Genomic DNA, 16,718 nt, shown 5'->3' with positions numbered 1-16,718 from the left:
CTGTGCCAGTTTCTTACTGGCGTTCAGCCACAGAATCGCAAGTCTTATCCGCTCTAATGACTCCTCAGGATGTGTCAGTCGGATCGGTTCCCACATTGACACACCTACTCTTCATGCTCACAAACAGACTCACTCAGAGACACACCTGGATCCCAGCCTGGCAGACTGGTGCTCAGCTGTGTGCCCTGCAGCGCGGCGTGGTGCTGCTGTAGGTTGATCTGTGGAGGATATGGACAGGAAGGCTTATCTCTGTACACAGCCAGTGTGTGTGGATTAGTGTGGTTAGACGGTGGACGTTGGGGGACGGGAGTAGGCCTGAAGCAGAGGCAGGAGCATGCTCTGCAGCATGAAGGTTGGTTAGTCTTTGTTTTGGTTCGCTCAGAGAAACATATGGAGGAAGTTTACTACAGCGGCAGCGTATGAAACAATAAACCAGTCTACCTTAACTGAGGATATTTTTCCCCGACAAGGTTCTGCTCTAGAACCATGTTGGATAATGACATTTGCCACTTTGAATTGATTTTATTGAAGTATTTTTCAGGTCTGGATAAGTAAGTAAAATTTGTAGTTCAGACTTTATGTCCAATGTGTGAAAGATCCAACCATGCATAAGTCCTTCCTTCATTCATTCCTTTCGTCCGTTTGTCTTTAGTTTTTTTTTTTATACCTCCCCTGTATTTTAATGACTTTACAAATCAACATGTTCTTCATGTTTATGTCCTTAGCTTAACTTAGAGGAGATGTGTATCTAATATAACACCTCCTTCAGATAAAAAAAAACAAAACAACCCTAGCAATTTTTGTGGCCCCATATATCACATAATATCAGAAAGCCAAGCTAAATAATGTAGGATTTTTAAATCACAGGCCCAGCTGTCAGAACATGTATAAATCCTCTGAATCTGCCTCTGAATCAGATTATAATAATTTACAAAGAGAGAGAAGATACATTGACAAGTCATCCAAGAACCCAGTGGGGTGAATACTTTTGCATGGCACTGTATATCCTCGTAACAATTTAGTCTATATTTTAGTCTGTTTGACCAATATCTTCTGTGCACTCAGAGCTGCCGATGTAATGTTCAGTCATGTCCAAAAGTTGCCTTATTTTCTTTACTTTACCATAAAGATGGCTGCAGTGACGGTAGCAGATCCCCTCCCTGTGTTACAGATGAGAACAATGTCTGATGAGGCAGAACAGAGAACGCGTGATGAGGATTTTGGTTCCGAGGAAGAGGAGGGTGAGGAAGGGGATGTGGAGTCATACCTGGAGGACAACAGCAGCGACCTTATGGACCGACTCAGAGAGCTGGAGGTGAGTTAATAAGGCCTCTTACGCACAGAACCATTGCAAAGAACCAGCTGTGGTGCCTCCTAAAGGGAGCAGGAAAAGAGGAACTGGAATTACAATACCATGTCAGCAACACACAATAAACCTCTGATTTTAACCTTCGTTGATTTTCAGGCAGAGAACTCTGCTCTGATGTTGGCGAATGAGAGCCAGAGGGAAGCTTATGAACGATGCTTGGATGAGGTGAGTCTATGTTGGGAATGATTACAGTTCGCTTGGTAAACACAGCGAGCAAACATAACTCCATGCTGATTTTCTCCTTCGTTAACAGGTGGCCAATCATGTGGTCCAAGCCCTGCTTAATCAGAAGGTAGCATCAGACTTCAGATCGTGTTGGATCTAAACTTCTGTCCCTTGACCCTGGGTTAGTTGTATCACTGTGATCTGTCTCTGAGCAGGATCTGCGGGAGGAGTGCATCAAGCTGAAGATGTTGGTGTTCGACCTGGAGAGACAGAACCGATCGCTGTGTGAGCTCTTCCAGCAGAAGCTCCCCAACCAACCCACTGCCCAGTACCAGGTAACTCAGCTCATACTTTCATAGAAAAACTCAAATGTGCAAAATGCAAAAGAAATAAATAAAAAATGGAAATTTTATTGCAGAAATTTGAATTTGAGCTCTGAAAATGCAAATGAGATCTTCTGTATTCTGTTAGATTAGATAGCACCGTCAGGTTGTACCACAAAAATAACAGTGTATTAATAAGTGTTTTAATTATTGTAAAATCACAGAGCATAAAGCAAGTTTTCAGCCCTGAGTGAAAAGTGTGAAAAGTTGTCTGAATGTCTAAAACATCTGGCAGCATGACACTGCCACTACCACTGCCCTATTACTATTAAAGTCCGGTCTAACTAAATCTAAAATGTTGGATCTATTTAACAGGTCGTACACCCAGGTTCTTATTTCACAGCATCTTCAAACCAACGTCTAAGGAAGGAACTCCCGCTGTTTTAAAGTTTCCATATATACTCCCTTCCCACCTTGGAACACGGAGTGGCCCATTAGCTCAGTGGTAGAAGACACCTACATTTAATGCAGGAGATATGATCTTTGGCAGACTTTACATATTTAGCCTCGGCTGCACTCTTCAACCGGTTTAAGTTTTATAGCCAAGTTTAGCCATTAAAATCTTCAGTGTCCCACAGCTGCATGTGTTTATAGGTCCTCAGGAGCTGAAATATAAAGCAGTGTTTCTGCAGCAATGAGTCAAGTTAAGAAATGGATCACCAGTAACACAGCTATTGGCACCTCTGCTGTTAACACGTCGTACCTACCACCCTTTTTTCTTCCACTCAACTTTCTATGTTTCTGTGGGGATACAGCACTCTGTAAATAATCAACGTCTTTAGCAATGACCTTTTGTGGCTTACCATTCTTGTGGAGGGTATCCATGACTGTCTTCTGAACATCTGTCAGGTCAGCAGTCTTCTCCATGATTGTGTCTCCTGCTGACCTAGACTGCGAGGCTCAGGAAATCTTTGCAGGAGATAATTAGCAGATTAGGGTCTGGCACCATGACTTTCCGATATTTAACTTTTTCACAGCACTCTAATTTCCTGAGACCCTGAATATTTTGTTCAAAGTGTTAAATATTTCACTGTATGAGTCTCTATGAGTTTCACTTTCTGAAATGAGTGACAAAAATATTTGAACTTTTTCATGATAGTCTCATTTTTTGAGATGTCCCTCTAATACCAGGAGTGCCAATAAAGGTGACTGTATATCCACACTTTCCAGGGTGGCTGGTCAATATGTTACAGTATATCACAATATTACAGGAAGCATATTGCAAAGAACTGTCTGAATGGCAATTAGTTAGCAAATTAATGAAGCACCATGCATCCAATATATTTGGTGACAGTTGGTGTTTATTAGAGCATACAAACGTAAAGACGTGTTAAAGTGGTCAGATTATTAGGTGTTTTAGTGCCAAAACAACAGATGCCAGCCAGAATCAACTTTTTCAGTAAAAGCTTGTTGTTGATATAGAAATATAGAATTTTTTTTTCTATTTGCTGGGGGGACATTAATGATTTTTAATTATTTGTTCATTTATTGCAAGTCATATCGCTATTGTAACATTCACCGATGTTATCAAGTCTTACTAATATTGTGCAGCCGTATGTTTGAAATGAATCCGTGCAAAGTTTTTACTTCCTCTGTCTGACTTGTGCTCAGTGAGAGAGGTGCAATAGTTTTATAAAGCTTATAAAATTCAGATTGACTTAAAGGATTTCATCATGATGAAGAGACTTTTATTCACTGTGGTGCGAATGTGTGTGGGACTGAAGCAACTTAAAGGTAAAGGAGGGTGGGGCTGGAATTTTTTATTCTTCTATCTATTGTTTAAAAAGCTTAAATGAGATTTAAAGGCTTAACAAATTTGCGTCAAAGAACAAAACAAAACCCAAGTTTGCTCCCTGGCTATTAAAAATGGGGGACCAGTTGGTGTACAGTCATAAAATGGTTTTATTGGTATAATGTAATATTCTAATATTAAATGTCGTGTTTTCATTAGCTATAAAGAGAAACTCCTCAGCCTTTCTGTTGAATTATATCTTAAATATGAAAACTAACCAGCAACTAGAGCTTTCACAGATTACTGTCAGCACTGATTCCAAATCAGAGGAAGCTCTGGAAACCCTGCTGAGGCAGTAATGGATCTCGGGTGTTTCACCTGTGTCATGTTTTGTTCCTACAGTTGCCAAAATGAAATGTCTCATTGTTGTCTGTTTATCCAATAGCCCGTGGCGTATGCAGTGTCATCCTAATTGCTCCGTGATTCTCCTGTTACAGGTTCAGACTGGACCCCTCCCAGACTACAATGCACAGCTGCACAATGACTCGGCCAAACAGGTGGAGCCAGCCCAGACTGAAGCACAAGCCAAGGTGATTATCAAAGAACGCAGCAGCACAGTTTTAGCAGACACTGAGAAGAAAACAGTGGGTCCACAAATCCCACATGTGAGTGTGTTGCCTTCTGACCTTTGCTCTATTTTTAGCTGAAGCTGCTAATCTCCTTCACACTCATTTCCTGTACGCATGCACTCAAAGGTCTTCGTGAACTGGATTGTTCATTTTTTTTAGGTGTCTATACTGAACACTATGTTGATCTTAATCTCTTTCTTTCAAAAGGGAAATGGCTTCCGCACACAACATGCCTCCCCGGGCCCTCGTGGCCCCGCCACCTCCATGGAGGCCCTGTCTCCCTTCTTCAAGAAGAAAGCGCACATCCTTGAGGTCCTGCGCAAAATGGAGGAGACAGACCCCCTGAAGTTCCACCCATCCACTACGAGCTTGTCTTTCTGCGACTACAGCCAGGTGCTGATGTCAACAGAGGCTGTTCTGGCAGACCCCCACCCAGTCCACTGCAAATCCCACCACACACATTGCCGCTGCTCCTGCACCGACACCGATGCACACCAGCATGTCAACGGTGACGGGGCAGCGAAGTGTGAGGGAGCAAGCACATGCTGTTTACACTGCAAAAGGAGCCCTGACAGTGCTCCGAAGCCATGCAACCATGTCTGTAGTCCTTCAAAAGCTAACTCCTCCGCCTTGAGCCATGTACCTGCAGCCACCATGAGTGAATGTCATGGTAAGACCAGAGCAGGAGAGTCCATGCAATGTACCATCAACAAAGCCCACCAGCAGCCAGCAGGCACCTCAGCCCACTCAGTGACAGAGACAGTCCAACAGAGCCTGGAGGTGGCCAGAGTAGAACAGGACAGCTCTGAATGTGGTGTTTCTGAGGAGCTCACTGGTTTCTGTGGCACTTCTGATCTGCCCAGTTCTGTGAAGGAGAGCATGCAGATCCCTCACAGTGACACGGATTCAAGCGGCTGCTTTCACAATGGCTTGGGGCAGTTGTCCAGCACCACACTGAATGACCCCTCAGCTGTCCCAGAGAAAGACATCACAGACCAGGAAGCTTCTTCTGTCCGAGCCAGCGCATCTGTCAGCCCGAGCCCATCCTGCCTCGGTGACGTCAAAGCTGCCGCCATCAACTCCCCATCCAAGCTGCTCAAGTTCCTGAAGATCCCGTCGATAGGAGACAAGGCCCAGGCGTCAACCTCGGCAGTTCGGCTCAGCCCACAACTCACACGCAACTCCAGAATCCCCTGTCGCACCAACAACTACGAGGTGTATCACTCTCCAGTTCCTTCCCGCAGGGCCACCACCACAGAGAGGTGCAAGCAGCCCCCGCCACCACCATCCAGGTCCGAGTCCTACCCTGCCACACACTCGGCACCAACCTCCCCTCCGCAGCCCGAAGATATCTGCTCTCCGCCCCCTAAGGAAATAAGCTACAGCAGTCTTTCTGCACCAAAAACCAGTGGAGGCTCAAAACCGGGAAATTCAACTGCTGCATCAATGGGCTCTCCTAGAGTTTCTCAAAAGGTGCCCCATTATGAAAATGTCTTGGATATGTCCACCACCAGAGAAGAGGAACAAACCCAGGGTCATGAAAAGAGAAGCGCTATTCCATCTCAAACAAAGGCAAACGGTGGAGAGAGGAAGCTTGTTAAATCTTTACCAGAAAGTGTCCTGAATCCTTCTCCTCAGCGAAAGCAGTCATCCTCATCAATGTCAGAGTCAACTTCCGATGATGAAGAGGATTCAGACAGTCCAGTATGGGTCAACCATCACAGTTTGCCCAACACAACCACCCTCAGCAAAGCTCAGAGCCAAGCAAGCTACCCAAGAACAAGAGACAAACATGAGATAGGCAATATGCCAAGCTGTGAAGTCGCTCAGCCTCCTCCTCCGCCTCCTGTCCGAAGGAGCGACTCCTCATCCATCCCCAAGAGGCCTAGCTCTGGGGCAGGGAGATCCCAGGCGGACTCCAGTCATCACGCTTTCAAAGACAGACTGGCGGCGCTGGGCAAGCTGAGGAGTTCTGAGGATTTACAAGTCAGGCCTGTAGACACAGTCACTGAGGTTGCCCATGGAGAGGAGAGGAGCAAGATGGCAGAGAGGTCCACAGAGGTCCACAAAGAGGAGCAGAGGCATTCAAAGTACACAGACTCTTTGGATGGTAAACCTAAAAGTAGCAGTGTTGGTTTGAAGTATCCAGGTTCATCTCAACTGTATGAACAGACTGGAAAATCTCAGTCAGGTAAACAAGAACTGTGCGTGCCCAAGCCTGAGGCCTCCAAGAGCAAGATTGGTTTACCGTCCCCCAACACAGATGCTCCCCAGATCCTACGCAACAACATCAAGTGTCCTGGCTCCCTGAATCTGGCTTACAATGTCAAAAGTGGTCCCCAGAGTAGCAACAGTCCTAACAAAATCCCTCCGAAATCCCCGTCCAAACCTTGCCAAGGCGTCTCTGTCCACCGAGGTGGGAAGCCTTCGGAAGCACCGCGTTACTCATCCAAGTCAGAGGAGAGGACTAAAATCAGCGGGAAAGGAAAGAAGAATCCAATGTATGGAGACAGCCTCCCACCACCTCCTCCAAGACCCCCGACGTCTGAGGCGGAGAAGCCAGTGCAGCCAGCTCCTACTCCACAATCTGCCATTGAACAAAAGGTGATGAAGGGAATTGAGGAGAACGTCTTAAAGCTTCAGGAGCAGGATCGTGGAGGGCAAGGCAGTGAGGTTAAGCAGAAAGCCTCAAATGGCATTGCCAGCTGGTTCGGTCTGAAGAAGAGCAAGCTGCCCGCACTGAACCGCAAGACCGACGCCACCAAATCAAAAGATGAGAAGAAGGAGTGGAAGATAAACATCCCCTCAGTGGGCAAAGACTCAGCGAAAATGGCGAGCAGATGCAAAGAAGGTGTAGAAGGCTTGAACATCTCCACTCTGATGGAGAAGGCTGAGGGCCTGAGGAGGGCCCTGGAGGAGGAGAGGGCCTATGTGGAAAGGTCTGGCAGGGGCCACTCCTGTGAGGTGGTGATGGACCAAGCTCAGGGACAGCTGGCGGTCATGTACAGAGGGGGGCGCTCCGACAACTTCATGCAACAGCTGCTTAACAGGTGAGGGCTTGAGCTTGGTGAGTTAGTTTCAAAATATAGCCTCATAAGCGAGGTTCAGCAATCTGAGGAATATACCTTGTCTTCTTACTGGGATAACAGCAGTTTTTCATACATCCATTACCTCCAGCACGTATGTTATCATGGCTAGAATCCCAGGCTTATATCTCTGTATGTTGCTCCAGAGTTCAATAAGATATATGCAGTTTTGCTTAAATCCTTTAAATGTAAAACTTTGTGGGGCATTTCTATGGTCAGTAATAACTTAAACAGATATATTTCTCCTGTTTTTTTTGTTTTTTGTGTTGTGTTTGTAACTGTTATAAGCAGTCCAAGCATTCACAACAAGCCCTAACGTTTTAAAGGTACTTTTACACTTTGTGGCTTTCATTTACATATTTAAAACAATTTGTACCTTTTAACAGTAGAGCAAGTCTAGTTTCTCTGTGGAAATTAAAGCATTCACATTAGCAGGCATTTCATAGTAGTCCAGGTGAATGATATTTTTGACCACCATCACATTTGCATTAGGTAGGTTGGTATTTACATTGAAGTCTGTAGTTACTGATGCTGGCAGACAGAGTTGGTCTCTGGTCTGCTATAGTAACTCTATATGAGAAATGTGCTGTGGAACAGCATGTTAAAGACTGTGTTGGTCCATATAATCTTCTATGAGAAAAATGGAAACACAAAGGTCATACAGCCAGAGTAACAAGATCTTCTCTTTACCATCTTGAACTTGACAGCTGATTGAAAGCACTGAATCACCGATGTTTAGTGAAAATAAAAATCTCCAAACAATATTTGGTCAGGTGAGCTGGTACTGCTTATTTTGGCTTACGGGAGTGATTCACCACACTGCATCTTCTGTCCCAGTCTCACCTCAACCTCATCCGTAATGCCACCCTTTGAAAGGATTCTGGGTCAACTTGCTCCTTTGCCAATTTATACCCATTTCATAGCCATGCATTACCATTTCGTCCCTCCACATTCCTACTATTGTATCACCTACTAGTCTTATAGATTATTACCCAGATCAAACTAAAATGACTGTAAGTAACCTCCTGCTGGTAGATATTATTTAATGGAGCCATATATCCCACTTCCCTACAGCCGACTACGTGCAGAATAGAAAACGACTTTAAATTGGTGGTTGTCAAAGACAGGAGTGAATCAATATATGGTCAATACGAAACGCCCCATGGTGGACTTCTCCATTTTGTACGATGACTAGAACTACAGAAGAACAAAAAGGCAACAGCCCAGCATCCACATGAACCTCCTGTGGTTTTCCTCCTGTCTTGCCGCTCATCTTCATTATATTTTGACCAACAGGCCACTCACCTTCCTCTGATACTCCTTGTCCGTTAGGACAGCCCTCTCCAAACCGTCCATCAAAGCAGACCTCTTCACTTTGCAGCTATACCTTTGTCACAAATCACCTCCATCCACAACATCCTTCTCCCTTCATCTCTCATTTCACTACCTATTGCTTTGGTCAGATGACCCCAAGTACTTAAACTCATCCACCTACAGTACCTCTAATGATTTCAGCGTCACTGTTCCAGCTATCTCCCTCTCATTCACACACATCCAGATTAATAATCTGATGGAAACTGTTTATTTTTGAAGACCACATATCTGGATATGTTTGCAGTTTGCAAGGGTGTTCAAGTTTAGTGTTAATAACTATACACATCAGTGTAAAATATGCATGCATGACAGTTCTCTAAAGATTTACAAATTGCCATACAAACAGTTATGAAATCTTTGAGATTAAGGTTTTTTAAGATTGTTGAAATCCATGTAGGTTTTGGTCCCGCTCTGACTTGCCATTAGCTTGGAGCAAAACTAGTTTGTACTTATGCACACTGAGGATGTTAAGGTATATGTTACAATTGAGATATTTACTGTACATAAAACCATACTTTAAAAAAAACACAACTATCCTGCTAAAGAAGCAAACCATGTTCGTAATCTTTAGCCAATACGATACAAAATAGACCTATTGGCAAGGTTATTAGCATAAAATCTTTTGCAAAATAAAAACCTTATCATTTTAGCTCATTACAATTTTTGAGGATAAAGAATGTAGAGCAGCCTTGCAACTTTTTAAGGTCTGAAGATGGTGCTGTTGCCAACAGCCAGGTTAGTTATTTCCCTTCATGCTAAATTAAGCTAAAATCACGCATTTCCCTTTTATAGTAAGTCAAGCGAACCTCTTTTGTCTGATGTAGTTCTCATAGGTTCCTTATTATTTGCAAAGTAAACAGAAACAAATTAATTGTAATAATCTGGATGTTGGTGAATTTGGATCTAGGAAATCAAGCCCAATTTAACCTCGTTCCAGTTTCAAGTTCAAAATATCAGAGCATTTGCTAACTTATATGGTCTGTGATCAGGCTAACCATTAGTTCTAAAAGATAAATGAGATAGAAATATTTAGATGTTCAAACACACTGATTTTACTGTGATTATTACTGAGTTTTATATGCAGGGCAGCTAATGGGATTTTGAAATTCGTATTGGTTAGAAACCTTCAACTACGCACATTTCTTTAATTTTTCCTACTTAAAGTTGAATATTTTAACTTTGAATATTGAGCTGTATCCTTCAATCAGTACCAGATGATTATGCAAACAACAAGCAAATCCAGATCTTGTTGTTTTACAGTGTTAAAAGGTATCTCAAGATGGCCGTACTTGGAAACCTTAATATTTACTAAGGTGTTGCTTATAAAATCTGTGAATCGTTGTAACAAATCACCATGTAAGCGGTCTCAGCATTCTCATCTACCTCTGTGGGTTTCAGAATGCAGAAATAGATCTGTAAATAATTCCTGAAGGACATACTAACGAGGTCTTTAAACTTCATTTTGTGGTTGATGAATGTAGAGTGGATGGGAAGGAAGTGATCAGCTTGCCGCAGCGCCGACTCTCATTCGACTGTAAGACCTCCAAGCCGGTGTTCACTCAGCAGACCAGCATCATCAGTCACACCACCAGTCACGACGACATGGAGAAGGTACCTTTTGCAGTTCTTCATCTTTAGTTTGGACTGACACTAGGTAGTAATAAGCACCCATAACTTTGATCACTTTATCAAAAGAAAACCTGTTTATACGATGTCAGCTTTAAAATCCAAACTTGGCATCAGATTCGTGGGATTTGTCACTGAAGTGAAGATTTCAGAACATTCACTGCTTCTTGGGTCCTTGTTGTTTTTCTCATGCAGGGATCAGATAGAATCAGCAAGATCACATCAGACGAAAACCTCGCAGATTCAGTTCACTCTCAGCACTTTGCAGGTAAGAAACATCTACAGGGAGTTCTAGGTGCATCTTCAAAGGTTTGACATCTGTGATGTTTTTATCACCTTCTCAGCCATTTGAAGGCTTTTATAGAGTCAGTCACAGACACTGTGAAAAGGCATTAAAGACACTAGAGAAAAACATTCTTTAAATGTTATGTAAAGAGTAAGTTTTTACTGTACGTTAATGTGTACATCTATCAATCCATATGAAAGGCTGGATCGCAGTAGTAACAGAGCCAGAAGGGAATCTCAACACTAAGTGCTGAAGTGGGTTCCTAACGCATTCCCAGACCTGAAGTGCTTAAAATAATCCTTCCAGCAAGTTCATGTTCTATCCCAAGGTCTCTGCCCATTTGGACTCAAAAACATCCAGAGGGACACATCTTTGAGGCATCCTGATCAGAAGTCTTAGGCATCTCAACACAGAGGAACAGCTGCTCTGCTCCAACTGAAACGCCAAGCTTTGTACATCTACAGCAGCTCTTGTCATATCTCGCGAGGGTTTGAAGGACCAAAAGCTGCCCTCTTAATACCCCGAGGAGAGCTCCAGTTAAATAAAGCAATGCTCTGAGAGAAAAAAATCTTTCTGGGTTTTCAGGGAACGGTTTAATTATTATTGTATATTTATCCAAATTAAATGTTAGCTTTGAGCCGTCTCCTGAAATATCCAAATATTAAATCAGAATCAGAATCAGAATCAGAAAAGCTTTATTGCCAAGTACGTTTTTGGACATACAAGGAATTTGTTTTGGCGTAGTCGGTGCAATACAGTACAAATTAAACAGTATAAACATATCTACAATATAATATAAATATAAGTGCACAGTTTTAAGTGAGTGAGAGTAAATATAGAGCAGTATAAGATGCAAGAGCAATACAACAGTGCAGGTGATCATTGTGCAAGTAAAGCAGGAGTCCAAGCTGAGCGTTAATGTAACGCATGGAGTTACAGGTTACAGGTGTCCTGTCAGCAAAAAAAAGGGGGGGTGTGGGGGAAAGGGAGAGTGTCAGGGTGGTTTCTGGGCTTTGTTAACCAGGCTGGTGGCAGATGGGAAAAAACTGTTCTTGTGGCGTGAGGTTTTGGTCCGGATGGACCGCAGCCTCCTGCCAGAGGGGAGAGTCTCAAAGAGTCTGTGACCAGGATGGGAGGGATCAGCCAGAATCTTCCCTGCCCGCTTCAGGGTCCTGGAGGTGTACAGTTCCTGGAGCGACAGTAGACTGCAGCCAATCACCTTCTCAGCAGACCGAATGACACGCTGCAGCCTGCCCTTATCATTGGCTGTAGCAGCGGCGTACCAGATGGTGATGGAGGAGGTGAGGATGGACTCAATGATGGCTGTGTAGAAGTGCACCATCATAGTCTTTGGCAGGTTGAATTTCTTCAGCTGCCGCAGGAAGAACATCCTCTGCTGGGCTTTCTTGATGAGGGAGCTGATGTTTGGCTCCCACTTGAGATCCTGGGAGATGATGGTTCCCAGGAAGTGGAAAGATTCCACAGTGTCAATTGTGGAGTCACAGAGGGTGATGGGGGCAGGTGGGGCTGGGTTCTGCCTGAAGTCCACAACCATCTCTACTGTCTTTAGAGCGTTGAGCTCAAGGTTGTTCTGGCTGCACCAGTCCAACAGATGGTCCACCTCCCATCTGTACGCAGACTCATCACCATCCGAGATGAGTCCGATCAGGGTGGTGTCGTCCGCAAACTTCAGAAGCTTGACAGACTGGTGACTGGAGGTGCAGCTGTTGGTGTACAGGGAGAAGAGCAGAGGAGAGAGAACACAGCCTTGGGGGGAACCGGTGCTGATGGTCAGGGAGTCAGAGACGTGCTTCCCCAGCCTCACGCGCTGCTTCCTGTCAGACAGGAAGTCAGTGATCCACCTGCAGGTGGAGTCGGGCACACTCAGCTGGGAGAGCTTCTCCTGTAGCAGAACTGGGACGATGGTGTTGAAGGCAGAGCTGAAATCCACAAACAGGATCCTGGCGTAGGTTCCTGTGGAGTCCAGGTGCCGGAGGATGAAGTGAAGGGCTAGGTTGACTGCATCATCTACAGACCTGTTGGCTCTGTAGGCAAACTGCAGGGGGTCCAGGAGGGGGTCGGTGATGTCTGGCCCTTATTTTGAATCCTCCTTCTTTCTCCTCCTGCAGGCTCCGGTGCTTCCACATACACCCTGGACAGCGGTATCGGTACATTCCCTCTTCCAGACTGCAGCAGTGGAGCCATGGGAAGAGGCCCATCAAAGGCGAGAGCGGGAGCTGAGCACCACTCCCCTGGAAGATCTGGAAGACGAGCCCGCACCCTAGACAGGGAGCTGACATCACAGGAGGAGTGCTTTGCGTCGCACAAACAACTAATCCCAACCATTCAGTACTGCTCCATGCTGGAGGGGAGGAGCTCGGCCGGAGTCATCCGTGAAGGTGCCAAAAAAAGTCACTCCGCTCGTATTTTTACCTACTTCCCTTACCTTAGTTCTTGTTGATCACAACAAAGGTTTATCCTAAGAGTTTTTATTCTTCTTATTCTGTCTGCAGATAAAGAGGCCCACGGAGCCAACGTGTTCTCTCCACGGTCCAAGACTTGGACCTTCCCCAACCTGAAGACTCCAGCAGGACCTGCAGAGGTGTACTTGGCTGTGGAGGAGGAGGAGGAAGAGGAGAATGCAGTAACGTTTGGATCACCGTTCAGAGGGGTCTGTACTACAGAATGCACCTTCTATCGTTCTGAAAAGTGTTTTTGAATATTATCAAGAAGTTAATTTCTGTCAGTAATGAAAGAAAATCATTCATAGATTCAACACAGTTTTTTATTTCATGTCTGTGTTTCTCATTAGGTACACCAAATTAAAACCCAAAATTGAGTTTTTCTCATCAGACCAATACAACGGATTTTTTATAAGATTTTTTTTTGCACCAGCAGCAGTAGTGGCCTTTATTTTATTATTTGAAAATAGGCAGACAGGAAGTGGGGTGAAGAGAGAGGGAAGACATGCAGCACGGGTCACCGGGGTCGGTCCTCGAACCAGGGACAGCTGTGTCGAGGACTGAAGTCTTCGTATATGGGTCATGCTCTACAACTACGCCCCACACCGTGCCCACAAAGGATTTTTAATATATAAATGTGGGCCTGCTGAAAAGTATGTCCATGTACTATTCTGTATATGTGCTCAGTACCTGGTCTGGGATCCTTTTCCATGAATCACTGCATCAGTGCGGCGTGGCATAGAGGCCATCAGCCTGTGGCACTGCCGAGGTGTTCAGGAAGTCCAGGTTGCTTTGACAGTGGCCTTCAGATCGACTGTATTATTGGGTCTGGTGTCTCTCATCTTCCTCTTCACAATATTCAATCCTTTTTCTGTAGAGTTTAGGTTGGGCCAGTATGTTGGCCAATCAAACACAGTCATACTATGGTCATCAAAGCTGCTATTGGTACCTTTGGCAGTGTGGGCAGGTGCCAAGTCCTGCAAGAAGATGAAATCAGCATCTCGTTGAAGCTTATGAACAGAGAGAGTTATGAAATGCATTAAAACGTCCTGTTAGATGGCTGCGCCATCTTGATAAGGCACAGTGGAGCAACAGCAGCAGATGAGTTTGGAAACTTCATACTGGAACTCAAAGGACTTGGATTCTAAGCCTACTCACTCTTCCTCTGTACTCTCGAACCAGATAAATTGCTAAATGTACTTTCATCTGAAAAATGCATATTTTAGGAGTGGCTTAACTCCTGAATACAACAGTCATAGGCCATGTCCTGTATGTGTCTGTGTGGTGTGGCCCTTGAAGCTCTGACTCCAGATGCAGTTCACTCTTTGTAAATTTCCCATAAACCCTTGAATAGGCTGAAGTTATCGCTGTTACTTGTGAAGCATTTTTCTACCACACTTTTACCTTCAACACAACTTTCCATTAGTGTGCTTAGATAAAACACTGAACAGCCAGCTTCTTTAGCTGTGGCCTGTTATGGCTTAACGTTGTAGCAGAGCGTGTCAATGACTGTCTGCTAGAAAACTGCCGAGTCAGCAGTCTTCCCTATGATTGTGTAGGCTACAGCGTAACATTTCTGGTCTGATGTAATATTCTAATTTTCAGATAAACTGAACGTTGGGTTTTCATTAGTTGAAAGGCTCTGTCATCTGAACAGATCTGTGATCTGAACATCTGATCATTTCTCCAAGTCAGAAGGTAAATTAAAAAACGAGGGCAGATTGAAAGGGGCGTGGTGTGACATGTGTATTCTGCACTGCATCTTATGTAATGCAAAAACGTAGATCCACATTGTCCCCTCAGAAATTATTAATAGCTTGAATATGAAAAATTCACAGATGCAACCCACTTTTGTCTTTCGCACCTGATGCTGTTACATAAGATAACATAAAATGTTTCCCACTCCTCTGTCATCTACCAGAACATGAAAGCCGGGGGCCCCTCCTCCAGCCGAGTGGTTGACCCGGGCAGCCTGCCCGTCCCTGCCCAGCCCGGGCTGAGCCGAAGAGGGAAGACGCGCACTCCCAGTGTCCCCGAGATGAGCCGGGAGGCAGGGCTGGAGCTGCTCAGGGAGCGGCCCGAGGAAGCGATCTCCCCAAGCCGCCCTCAGGTCCTGGAAACCCCCGAATCTCTGAGCGACTCTCTGTACGACAGTCTGTCATCCTGCGGCAGCCAAGGATGATGGCAGCCAGGAACGGAGAGCCCATCTGGTCTTCAGGCCTCCTGGTCGCTCGCTGTACTCTGATGCTGCCGACACCTTAACAACTGTGCTTTGCTGTCGTCGGTAAGGAGTAATCTGTGTCGGCTGTTGCAACTGGAAAGACGGATTGATCTCTTCTCCTCAGGATTTCCAAAACACGTAAAGCCAAAAGCCACCCAAATAATTTAGGTTGCTCACTTTTTCACAATCAGACTTTAACTGTGGACACTTCTCTTGAACTGATGCATACAAGACTAAAAAACCCCGCATGGCCAAGCTAAAGATCAGCACAAGAGGTTGTCACTCCTGCTAGTCGTTCAAAACAGTTTTTTTTTCTCATTCTAGTAGAAAAATGTTCATTGTGTTCATGGTGACATCGGTTCAATAGATGAAGAACAGCATCAATGCATCCGTTGTGTTCTTGACATTTCGCCGTAGTGTTGAGAAAAGTAAAAAAAAAAAAAAAACATGGAGCGCCTGGAAAATAAAAAAACAAAGAATGTTCATGTCTGTGTTCTCTGGTCGCTTAACTCATGCATCATAATGTTTAATGTATAAATAATTTTATTGATCACGTTGGTATTGTTTCACAGCCAGGGACATGTCTGTTTCTGAATCATAATGCATTTAAAAGGTAATATATACCAGCAATAATAACAGGCGAGGAAAAAAAAGCTACATCATCTGATGGATATGTATTTTTTATTATTTATTTATTTGAAATCATCTTTATGTGAAATCTGCAGTCCTCTTCGCCGAGTAGATTCAGCTCCGATCTTATGTTTTACCATCTCCGCCATTTGTTTTTTAGCAAATAGAAGATCCTTACTGCCGTTTTTCAACTTTCTAAATAAAAGTGTTTTGATTTAGTTTGTGTGTTTCAAGCATTTTATTTCCCTCAAACTTTAGGATTCAGATGCTGCCTAGAAAGGTATTGATTTATTTTCCAGGTCGTCAAATACAGAACATCATAAAGTATGAAAAATGTGTTTCCAGACATCATACTTTATGCCAGTCCCCATCGTCCATCTATTAATCCGTTCATTTGGATCCATCCATCCTGTATCCATTTGTCCTTTATCTATCCCTCCATTTCTATATTTTTTTATTTATTAATCATCCAGTCCTCCCTTCATTCCTGTCTCTGGATCATGCAGTTCCAATATTAAAAGTCTGCCCATTGTGGAAATTGTCTGTCAGAAATGAATCATAACGTCTCGTATTCATGCTTTTAAAAGGACTGGGAACTGAATGTCTGGAAGAGTGTGGGATCTTAACATTTATGCATTAAAACTAAAAGATACACATTTTTATTTTTATGCTCTGGTTTCCATCTACATTCATGTTCAGGGTGTTTGTAAATTTAGACGTATTCTCCTGAGACCGATGGATTCAGATGTGACCCG

At 44.1% G+C, this 16,718-nt stretch overlaps 1 protein-coding gene across 6 annotated transcripts in view; it reads left to right on the top strand.

Annotated features, from left to right (window-relative positions):
• Positions 1 to 16,181, top strand: part of nckap5l (NCK-associated protein 5-like) — a 55,766-nt gene extending 39,585 nt beyond the window's left edge. For 4 of the 6 annotated variants that reach the window (XM_047368864.1, XM_047368848.1, XM_047368873.1 and 1 more), the window contains 11 exons: positions 1,172 to 1,315; positions 1,466 to 1,534; positions 1,623 to 1,661; positions 1,750 to 1,869; positions 4,147 to 4,239; positions 4,486 to 7,328; positions 10,220 to 10,349; positions 10,560 to 10,632; positions 12,780 to 13,049; positions 13,164 to 13,321; positions 15,034 to 16,181. In XM_047368864.1, the coding sequence (XP_047224820.1) occupies positions 1,172 to 1,315; positions 1,466 to 1,534; positions 1,623 to 1,661; positions 1,750 to 1,869; positions 4,147 to 4,239; positions 4,486 to 7,328; positions 10,220 to 10,349; positions 10,560 to 10,632; positions 12,780 to 13,049; positions 13,164 to 13,321; positions 15,034 to 15,294 (4,200 nt within the window). In that variant the 3' untranslated portion in view covers positions 15,295 to 16,181. The other 2 variants (XM_047368839.1, XM_047368881.1) reach the window with 2 other exon arrangements.
• Positions 16,182 to 16,718: the final 537 nt, after the last annotated feature.

Source organism: Girardinichthys multiradiatus, chromosome 1 (assembly GCF_021462225.1).
Source record: "Girardinichthys multiradiatus isolate DD_20200921_A chromosome 1, DD_fGirMul_XY1, whole genome shotgun sequence".
Classification (NCBI taxonomy): domain Eukaryota; kingdom Metazoa; phylum Chordata; class Actinopteri; order Cyprinodontiformes; family Goodeidae; genus Girardinichthys; species Girardinichthys multiradiatus.
Note: the sequence above shows the minus strand (reverse complement) of the source record. Positions and strands in the feature narration are given on the sequence as shown.